This window comes from Hipposideros armiger, unplaced genomic scaffold (assembly GCF_001890085.2).
Source record: "Hipposideros armiger isolate ML-2016 unplaced genomic scaffold, ASM189008v1 scaffold_110, whole genome shotgun sequence".
Taxonomy (NCBI): domain Eukaryota; kingdom Metazoa; phylum Chordata; class Mammalia; order Chiroptera; family Hipposideridae; genus Hipposideros; species Hipposideros armiger.
In genome coordinates this window covers 350,276-361,581 of record NW_017731460.1, presented here as the reverse complement: position 1 = coordinate 361,581, position 11,306 = coordinate 350,276, and the positions used below count along the sequence as shown (strand labels likewise).

At 33.3% G+C, this 11,306-nt stretch overlaps 1 protein-coding gene across 7 annotated transcripts in view; it reads left to right on the top strand.

Annotated features, from left to right (window-relative positions):
- The window catches only part of DENND4A (DENN domain containing 4A), a 112,408-nt gene extending 101,402 nt beyond the window's left edge, over positions 1 to 11,006 (top strand). For 3 of the 7 annotated variants that reach the window (XM_019647312.1, XM_019647317.1, XM_019647311.1), the window contains 10 exons: positions 960 to 1,054; positions 2,360 to 2,535; positions 2,630 to 2,776; positions 3,813 to 4,011; positions 4,268 to 4,522; positions 5,494 to 5,611; positions 5,731 to 5,757; positions 6,242 to 6,404; positions 6,585 to 6,649; positions 7,687 to 11,006. In XM_019647312.1, the coding sequence (XP_019502857.1) occupies positions 960 to 1,054; positions 2,360 to 2,535; positions 2,630 to 2,776; positions 3,813 to 4,011; positions 4,268 to 4,522; positions 5,494 to 5,611; positions 5,731 to 5,757; positions 6,242 to 6,404; positions 6,585 to 6,649; positions 7,687 to 7,823 (1,382 nt within the window). In that variant the 3' untranslated portion in view covers positions 7,824 to 11,006. The remainder of the gene's footprint in view (positions 1 to 959; positions 1,055 to 2,359; positions 2,536 to 2,629; positions 2,777 to 3,812; positions 4,012 to 4,267; positions 4,523 to 5,493; positions 5,612 to 5,730; positions 5,758 to 6,241; positions 6,405 to 6,584; positions 6,650 to 7,686) is intronic. The other 4 variants (XM_019647318.1, XM_019647314.1, XM_019647313.1 and 1 more) reach the window with 2 other exon arrangements.
- The last annotated feature ends 300 nt before the right edge of the window (positions 11,007 to 11,306 follow it).

Genomic DNA, 11,306 nt, shown 5'->3' with positions numbered 1-11,306 from the left:
CCATCAGCTCCAAACATCTTAAAGAATGGTGGGAAGTTTCAGCTCTCTTTGTGCCTCTGCATCTCTGCATGGCAAAACATAGGGCCAGTGGTAGCTCCAGAGCTATCTTTTTTCTCTTTGTCATTTATTTGCTGAAACAATCAGGTGATTCATTAGTCTGGATTATGGTGACTGCATCCCCATGGTGATGTTTAACATGTTTTCCTATCCTTTCTTTCGTGTAACCTGGTAGCTTATACCATTACTTTTTTTGACCTTTATATTTATAGAAATACCAATGTTCGTTCATAAAATTTAGTAACTTACCAGGAAAAAAATGTATAGAGAAAGTACAGATTACCTCCAGTTTTACTAACAAGATACAGCGACTGTCAACAATTGATTTGACCCCAGAACTCTCCTTTTGTTGTTGTTGTAATACCTACTAATAACCCATTGCTCTGAAGAATACACTTGGAAACTCTTCCCTAGTGTTGAAGAGCAAGATTACACCAGATCCTAAAAGATCCTTATAGGGCAGAGAAGTGCTAGTAAATCTTTTCATGTTTTGAAATAAGATTAGCTATTTTATACTTTATAGACCTTAGAACTAAACACCTTCTTGTATTTTAAACATGGAAAAATAGAAACAGCAAAACAGTAATTAAAAACAAATGGAATGCCTTCTAGTCTGTACACGCAATGCACTTAATAAGTGAGTAATGACTGAACATACCTAGCATGTGGGAAGCAGTAGAATTAGAACACATTTCCTTAGGTTTGTACTCAGAACAAAAATTCATGCATTTGAACTTGAAAAATTGAAAAACATTTTTTCATTGTTTATTTTTTAAATTAGTTTTAATATTTTGAATAGAATAGTTTGACATTTTATCAGAGAATTTATGAAAGTGTAAGATTCTTGTATCCTTTCTCATTCATTTTAATGATTTTGCTCTTTCTATTTTAATGATGAATAGGATCCCTGTCCAAGTTTGCCTTGCCTGGGAAATCAGAAGTGGCATCTTCCTGCAACACAAGTAACACAAATATCTTCCAGAATTATGCAATGGAGGTACAATTTTAATCAAAAGAGCATCTTTATGTACTACTTTATAAAATGTACATTTCTTAAGTATTGGTGGTCTCAGAGTGATACAAATGTAAATATATAGCATCTGAAAATTTCAGAATGTATTCTGCACCTGAACAAACTTAAAATATCTAGTATTGCAGATTAATGAAGTCATACTACTTTATCTCTATTTAGAAAAGCCCCATGCTTCCTTTGAGGTTTATCAACATACAAAAGCACTTTCATTTTAAATATTTATATTTACCCCTTGTTTTATATATATATAATGTTCTCTTTGACTTTTTATTTCACATCTTAAATACAACCTATTTTGCTATGGAAGCACACTTTTTTGATGAGGGGTTCAGGAAGTAGTTGGCATTTGTGTCAGCTTTTCCCATGTTTCTCACTCTTATGTCAGTTTGATTTAAATATCTGCTGGATATGCTGCCATATCTCATTTTCTTACAATGAAAAACTTATACTTTTACACTTTAAAATTTTTTCCTAATTTTTGTGTAAAAATTACTCCCAAATACATTTGTGAGTGTTATTTCATGCTACTTTGCATACGTTTGAAAAATAAGTTTTCATGCAGCTGAAAAATAAATAAGTACTGATGTTACAACTGAACAAAGTTTCTGATGATTTCAGGAATTTCTATATTTTATTAATGTAATGACAGCATTTATATTTATCTACAGCAATACTTCTTAAACTATAGTGACAGACCAAGATTTCTTTTCTTTTCTTTTTTTTTGGTTATCGTTTTTAATCCCCAATCTTTAATTTCCAGTCATGGCTGATATTCTTGTAAAATATATTGATCACACACTTAAGATGTTTCAACAATGACAAAGTACTTTAAAGGTTTCTAAATCCTTTTCTCAATTTTTTTACTTACCTCATTACAAACCAGTAAGAATTTGTGGACAAGCACTGGTCCGGGGACCACACTTTGAGTAGCACAAGTCTATAATACGTTATTACAAATAACCAATTTTTAGCATTAACAAATTAATGGTTGGGTTTACTTTTACATTAATAAAACATGGCAGGTTTATAGTAATTATAATGGTAAAAATGCTCACTTAACTGAAAGTTTCCCTTTCAGGCAAAAAATTTGGAATAACTGAAATAAAGATAAGTATCTTATGTAATGCATTGAATATAATCCACTTTTTGTTTGTAACTTCTGAATCCTTCTGAGTTTTAGTTTTCCAATAGATTTATGTATTAAAATGGTTTTTAATTCATAATATGCACTAACCAGCTTCCTGTATACTGTGCCGTTTTCTCCCACAGGTTCTCATCTCCAGTTGCTCTCGGTGTAAAACTTGTGATTGTCTTGTCCATGATGAGGAAATCATGGCTGGCTGGACAGCAGATGATTCAAATCTCAATACTACATGCCCGTTTTGTGGCAATCTTTTCTTGCCCTTCCTGAATATTGAAATAAGAGATTTAAGACGACCTGGAAGGTAATGATTTATGCTTTTTATCCCCTTCGTATTTAAGAATCATATTTTCTAAAATACCTGCTTTCTGAAATAGCTCCTTTGGTTCACATTACAGATACTTTTTGAAGTCAAGCCCATCTACAGAAAATATGCATTTTCCACCCTCCTTTTCAAGGCAAACAAGGCAGTCTTGTATCTCAGCATCAGCCTCTGGTCTTGACACATCTGTTATCTCTGTTCAAGGGAATTTTGATTTAAATAGGTAATTATGATTATGTGGAACTATATTTTAACAATTTATATTACACAAGTTTCTGATAATGACAAGAATTAACTGACCATTTAAGGTTTAAATTTCTGTGATTCATAGTCTTACATTCTTCTGATTATAACAGTGTTAAAACTCTCTAATAACCTAGATATTTAAACGGTTATAGTTTATGCTTTATGAATCCCCAGGGTTTAAGCTGTATAATTCATGTTTGATAATGTTTAGTATTTTAAAGGTAAAAATTATGGAGAACACTTGAAGCTTATAATGAGCACCTTTCTCTTATCTCTATCTCTTCAGGAATTAAGTCGTATAAACTTCTGTTTTGGAATATTTAATTTTCTACTTAGGAATATTTAATGATATAGGAAAACATTTGGAGCTCATAGAGGAACTGTAAAATTAAACTAAGACTTATACAGTAAGCCTAATATAAATAAAACTATGCTTAAAACAAAAGCAGAAATCACCTTCATTTTGGAGAAGTGCCAAATACACCATAGGTAGCTGGGCAGATGAAACCATATGGTAACTGCATGTGCTGAAGAAAATGTCTGCATAGTACTGGCATGCTAACATGACCTGTTTAATCCTAAATGCTTAGGCAGCAAAATTGCGAATCTGTGTGTGCACCATCTTTCATCATAGGTCTGTGTAACCCTTTCTCTGTCTGCCACTAGCTTGTGAATAGTTGGGAATCTCCCTTCCCACTAGCTGAAGGAATAGATGCCCGTTTTCTCTGCTTTGTATCCTCTGGGCCTACAGTGGTTTCTACTTTATAACAGTTGTCTACTAAAATGTTTTGAATAATTGAATGACTCTTGAATATTTAAAGTTCACTGGATAAAAAGGAATTTTAACATGACTAGACTACTTAAAAATGTATCATTTCCCAGCTGAAGCCTGAGTTCCTTTGATTTACTTTGGCATGCCTAGCTCTGCTGCTAAAGAGAAGAATATGGTCTTTCTAGATGAAATAAAGTAAATCTAGACAGTGATATGCTGTTTTCTTTTTTCAATACCCAAGAAAATCTAAAGCGCTGGAAAATACATGTGCCCGAAGTATTCAAATCCCTGCTAATAGATCAAAAACGACTATGTCAAAATGTCCAATATTTCCATTGGCCAGGAGTGTCAGTACCTGTGGTCCCTTGGACAAGGAAGACACTGGTGGGCAGAAGCTCATTCCTACAGGCAGCCTGCCAACTACTTTACAAGGAGCTACAGTATGTATTTTGGTGTTGTTAAAAATTCAGACTTTGATAATTTACATACGATTTTGTTCCCCTTGTCCTAAAACAGCTGTATTAGCTTCAATTTTATTATTGTCAAGAGAGTCTCTTGTCCCATGATATAATTATAGTACCTTTCTACTTATATGGAAATCATGGACATATGATTTAGTATGTACATATGATTTTTTTAAATGACTTAGTATCATCAATCTTGTATTTGCCATTTACAGTTTTTATTATTCAACAGGATTCTTTAGGATTAGAATGGCACCTCCCAAGTCCAGATCCTATCACTGTTCCATATCTCAGTCCTCTAGTGGTGTGGAAGGAACTTGAAAGTTTATTGGAAAATGAAGGTGATCATGCAATAACAGTGGCTGACTTTGTGGACCATCATCCAATTGTTTTTTGGAACCTCGTGTGGTATTTTAGACGTCTTGACTTACCCAGTAACTTACCTGGATTGATTCTTTCTTCTGAGCATTGTAACAAGTATTCAAAGGTATGAGAATAAAAATTAAAAGACAGTGCTACTGTCACCATTGTAATGTTTGCATATTCCTAATGACAAAACATTAATTTTTATGCTATTTTTAATAACCATCTGAATCATTAGATCAATAAAATTGTTTTAGTTGTGTTTATAATTTTTTGCCTCACAGTCAAGAAGTAAGACAAAGTCATGTTTTTTAGCTTTTGTGTAAAATTTACACAAAATGGGCTTGCATTTTTGTGATCGCCTCAAGAATAAACTGTACATGACTCTTACGAGAAGAGTTTGTGAGTTGGCCCCACTCATGTCTCATACCTCCTTCAAAAACAAGCCTAACACTTCTTTAAGAGGATGTCTGTAATTCATACTGCAGTCATGTGCTGCCATTCTCTTTATGCCTTTACTCTGAATTTTTGCTTAACATTTAGGTAATCAGTTTGTTATGTGTTCTCTTGTATTTTTAATATGTTGCTCTATAAAAGTGTTTTTCCTTTTTCATATGCTGTCACCACCACTAAAATGCAAAGTCTCTTAAGTTCAGGAGTTTTGTCTTCTCCTTTCTTGTACTTCATGTCTATGATTGTGCACATGCTTTGGATTTTCAGTACACGATGAATGAGTAACCAAAGGTTTACTCAGAGTTATCTGGGCTGCGGTCTGGGACTGATGTACAATAGAATGGGGCCCCTGGATTCATCTGAACCAGTTGAGATAGCCCTTGTGCCCCCGTACTCACTGATCTCTGTCCTTTATAAAACCTACTTTAGAGCAGAGATCAGTTTACTTTAGAGATCATTAGATTCTCAACTCAGCCCATCTTCCTTCAGTCAATATAAAATGCATACAAGCCCCCAGTCATTTTCTGCTCTCTTTTCTCTCTTGCATACATATATCCTAAAAAATAAGGATCTTCATAAAATATTTACAAAACATTGTTATGTAAGGATCATTAATGAATGTTTGTTTGTTCTTCAACACAGATTCCTCGCCACTGTATGTCTGAAGATAGTAAATATGTTTTAATACAGATGTTATGGGACAATATGAAATTACATCAGGACCCGGGACAGCCCTTGTACATCCTCTGGAATGCCCACAGTAAGTGCAATCATGGAATGCTGGCTTCGTTCATATGACAGTAATCTCTACTTACTTTAAATAGCCTACACTAATGTGTAACTGACTTTTATTTTACTATACTACTTTTTGTCTTACAGGTCAAAATCGTACTCTTTTGTTTGAGAGTGAGTGTTAAATTTGATGTTTTTAGAGTTACCTTCTGTGGAGATTAAGGGTTTTTGGTTTTTATTTTTTTATTTATTTATTTTTAAGTAGTGCTGTATATGTGCTGGAGGGGTTATATTTTGTAGAGTTTTGCTTTTAGCACATTGCTTGTCCCAATTTTTTCTTTTTACTTATTTTTTTGTTTGTTTTCATCCTGGCTGCTGATGTAGAACTTCCTCCAGGGGCTGTATTAAGGAAAAAAGTATTTTTAGTTTTTGTCTTTAAGGCCACAAAAAAGCTTGAGGCCTATTTTTATCATTATTTGTCTAATTTTTTCCTTTTTCTTTTCTTTCTTCATTCTTAGATTTCTATTCCTTCATTTATTGCCCTTAATTTATTTTTAGTGCTTTGTAACTTCTTTGATAGCTATCAGTTGCTGCTTAATTACATTCTCCTTTCTACAAAGAACATTTTCCTTCATCGGCTTTTTTGGTTTTTTTACAGCCCAGAAGTATCCAATGGTCCATTTATTGCAAAAAGGTGATAATTCATTTAACCAGAAACTATTGAAAAACATGGTAAAAAGCATTAAAATGAATGATGTCTATGGACCAATGAGTCAGATTTTAGAGACACTGAATAAATGTCCTCATTTTAAAAGACAGAGGTAAGTCATTATCTTAAATGAATATATTGTTCCTCTAAGCATATTAATAATAATTTACTTAGTAATTTGTTAGAGTATCTCAAGCTTATATTAGCATCAAAGTTTTTCATCAAAGTTTTTGTAGAGAATATATAGACTATATACATAGTAATATTCTCTCCACTCCTTTTCCCCCCCTAGGAGTTTATATAGAGAAATACTATTTCTCTCACTTGTGGCACTGGGAAGAGAAAACATTGATATAGGTAATTCAGCATAATACATAACATGTAATATTTATATATCATGGTATAGTTTCCAAAGTGTCTTTATATTGGTAGTCTTTGTTATTTTAATATTAAATTATATTAGAAGAATTTTCTTTGTTTTTTTTTATATAATGTAAGAGATACTTTGATATTTTGGTAATGTTAGTAAAAATAATGATAAATACTAAAAGCTGACAATAAAATTCTTGTGTGACCCAGAAATTCCTCTTCCGGGTATATACCCAAAGGAGTAGAAAGCACAGTCTCTAAAAGATATTTGTACACCTATGTTCATAGCAGCATTATTCATCATAGCTAAGACGTGGAAACAACCCAAGTGTCCATTGAAGTATGAGTGAATTAATACAATGTGGTATATACATACAATGGAATATTATTATTCAGCCTTAAAATGGAAGGAAATTCTGATATGTACTACAACATAAATGAATCTTAAGGACATTTTGTTAAGGGAAATAAGCCAGTCTCAAAAAGACAAATACTATATAGTTCCACTTATGAGGTACTTAGAGTAGTCAGAATCATAGACATAAGTAAAATGGTAGTTGCCAGGGGCTGGAGGAGGGGAGAATGGGGAATTATTGTTTAATGGGTATAGAGTTTCAGTTTTACAAGATGAAAAGAGTTCTGGAGATGTATGGCTGTAATGGTTGCACAACATTGTGAATGTAAATAGAACCACTGAACTATATAGTTTAAAATGGTTAAGATGGTAACTTTTATGTTATATATTGTTTTCCTACAATTTTAAAATTGGGGGGGGAAATCATTTAAAAAGTTGGCATCTTAAAGCTTTAAATTTCACTAGTCTGTGTACTGTAGCTCTAAAATGCTATGGACTCTACAGCCCCTGATCCAGCTTTGAAATATAGTGGTCCCTTAGTTCTTGGAAATAACCTATAGACTCCTTCTTGGCCTTCAATTCTGCGGTTCTGTAGTATCATAAAACTTGATTGTTGTTAACAGCGAATGTCAATTTCTTTATGCCTTTATTTCTTTATGAATTTTTGCAGATGTATTTGATAAAGAATACAAGATGGCATATGATCGGCTCACACCTAGTCAAGTCAAGAGTACACACAACTGTGATAGACCACCAAGTACAGGCGTGATAGAATGTCGTAAAACCTTTGGAGAACCTTATCTTTAAGATGTGTGTGTGTGTATACTTTCAATATGTATTGTATAGTCAGTGTATAAAAATAACACTGTAAGACTTTCAACTTTTTTTCTTCAATTTTTGAGAATGCATTTGTAAATGATTCAGAAAGTCCATATAGATTATATACAGACTGTATTAAGAATAGTGACAAGTGGGGAGAGAGCCACTTTGTTTCCCATTTCCTGTTTTTTTTTCTTCCCTTGTTACAAGTAATTATTTTTGTGATGAGGAAATCCCTGAACAAAATTAGTTCCCATAAAATAAGACAACTGTTTTATGGTTTCTCTTGGAAAAGAGACAGATTGAAATATGTATGGAACTTAAACAAATGTAAGAAGAGTATCTCCTGTTTTCATAGACTATTCAAATGTTTTGACCATAAAGTTGTATTATACATATTTTAAATTGTTTATAGTAAGTTGATATTTTTTTAATTTTTAGACTTAATATAGCAAACTTAAAATGAACTTAAACTTATGAAGCAAGCAATTAAGTGCTTATTTTCCTTGTCTGCTATTTGAAGTAATTAGTACAGCTGCAGATCTCTATATGTATAGCTATCGATATATATATATTTTTTATTACTTGGGAGAATGATTCAGAAATGTCAGTGCTAGTGTCTGTGTGTCCTCGGATTGCATGGAGTACTCCTGAGCCTGACTGCAGTGAGTGAGTCACTGCAAAGGTGTGCACTGCCCAGACCAACTCACTGAGCCTGTGGAAGGAGAGTCAGAGGGGTTCGAAGTCTGCTTCTGCAAAATCAGGTTCATTATACCATGATTCCAAAATTTCTCTATTGCTAATATATACGTACAGTACACAGGGAAAGTAGCTTACAAAGCCAAATATCAATTTAAATGTTAGTATTATATATAAGCACTTATGTTGAGAAATATGTCAGACAATTTATTCCAAATTTTACCCCTAATATCTAAAATATTGGGTATGATGCAAATTGTACTGTATTTATCTGGAATATGACATACTGGAGTATTCTGTTAATAGTGTACTTATATATATATAAATATTCAAATTTTGTCTTCAAAAGTAGAAAAGTGATAACTCTAAAAGTATAGCCAGATAGAATTTCCCATATTGAGGAACTTGGCTTTTTCAGTAAGCCTTCAGAATCTGAAGTGTATGGAATCTAAAATCCAGAAATATCCAGAAATCAGGTAATAAACTGAATGTTTAAGCACCATGGGTAGATTCTAAAATAGACTATAAAAAATATTTTTAGTCCCATTATTTCTAATATCACTTTCTTTGGGTAATTTCTGATCAAAAGTATCCTTTGGCTGTTAGAATTATTTATAAATTTTCAGTGTGTGTATGTGTGTATGTTTGCACACATTGTCATTAAGAAAGGAATTCTCTAGCCAATTTCAAAGAATAAAAACAACAAATGGTCCCAAATTAGGTGTGTAAAGCTGGTAGAGTCCAGGACTGGAGATGTCATGAAGTCCTGAGACTCAGAATCACTTCAGCTACAGAAAAACCACCTTTTGAGTTCACACCATTAGTGAATAGCACCACGCTGAAACATTGCACAGCCTTCTACTCTGGGAAATAATGAGGAGAGTTTAAAAATGTAAAATTTTAGTTCAGTTAGTTTGGAGCTGAACTTATTCACTTGAAAAATCTGGTGCTATGCACATATCTCTGCCTCTCCTTTGTAAATGCCACTCCAATTTTGTCTTTCTTTACTATTCAAATCCAAGCTTCATATTCTAAGTGAGTGTTATGTTTTCTAAATCACTTGAAAGTTGTCAAGTGAGAAACATTTGATAGGTGAGGCTTTTGACATTGCCACAAACATCCCTCCAGACAGAATTTTGGGGTCAATTCTGTTTTGTTTTGTTTTTTGCTGTTGTTCCCTTATAAGAACAGCTTTCACTAATGTTTACTGTTTCTTTAACATAATATGTAAGAATCAGAATCATAGTTTATTGATTTCAAATATCTGACAAAAAACAGTGAGCTAAAGCCCAATCTTTATGGTTCAAACTCATTTGGAAAAGTGAATGTAATTTGTATCTCCTCCCCCCACCCCCACAGTTTTGTTTCCGCTTTTGGTTGGTTTTTGTTTCCCCTACTTTTAATCCCCAGGGAATATTATTTGCACAAATATAGCCCTAAAAACAGAAAAACCTAAAACATGAATAGAAAGTGGTAAACCCTGCTCAGAAGAAAATTAAAATATAGATCATCCTTTAAAATAACTCTATACAAACATTTTTTCAATTTTCTCTCTGTTGACCATACATTTTGGAGAATCATGGCCAATTATGTTGGAGAGAAATACCCTTTGCTACATTATCTGTCTCTTATTTTCTTACTCTTACTTTTACGTGTTTAATAGTTGAAAATAAATTATGCAGTGTCCTGGTATAGCTTGTTTACTACTTCCTTCCATTGTGTTTTGAATGTCACACATTTGTATTTTATATCATATTTTGATATTCAACTTTTTCATCCTATTGGTAGATAGGGAATTATGCAGCCAATTCATATTCTTATTTTTGCCTTTTTTTTCATGACATTTGGGGTTTTGTTTGTTTGTTTCGCTTTAAAACCTTAAAACCAGCAACTTATTTTATTATCAGATTTTCTAATATGTCTTTCCATTTTTGTATGTAGAGAAATGGCCCCTGAAAGTGTTGATTCAGCATTTTAGGTTATAAATACTTATTTTACCTTAAATGCTGGCAATTACTATGATACTTTAGTGCAACTAGCAAGTATTAGCCTGCTGTATATAAAAGGCTATTATATTGTATCTCTGAATGTTTTGTAGGTATATGGTAAGAAAATACCCATTTGTATGGTAATGTGCGATAGCCCAGCTTTATTTTTATTTCTCCCACTTGAAAGCTGCTATTAGGCACTTTATCTCAGAACAGGAAGGGAAAAAGCAGGCTGCCCTTGGCCCACCTTTGTGCTAGAGTGAGCATGCTCTGTTCTTCCTGCTTACACTCAAGACTGAGTTTTACTTCAGAATTGAATTCTCTAGCAGCTGCATACCAGTTTGCCTTCATATCCTCTTTATTTGGTCTCTTTATTATCCCTTCATACTATCCTCTTTCTCTGGCCTCAAAGTAAGTGCATTTGCTGACTTAATTATTTTTGTTTACAAAATTAATATAGGAATTTCTGTCTCTGATTCAAAAAGTCTGTGTGCATGTGCTTATTCTCTGAGATCGTAACAGACTCTTCTGATAAAATTACTGCATCTTTCCACAGTTGCTATTCATTTGGATGGCTCCCTCCTTTCGTCTTTAAAGGTTTTCTTTTCAAACATAATACTGTGATAAAATCACCAGAGCAACTGATGGAATTTTCTGTAGATGAAATTCCCCAGGTTTTACCTGCTGATCACAGGGAAGGGCCTGAAAAGCAGAAGCATGCCTTTGGTTGTGTGGGCAGTTGTAGGCCAGGGTGTCCTGGTGGCTCTAGTGTCCCCCCAGGGGT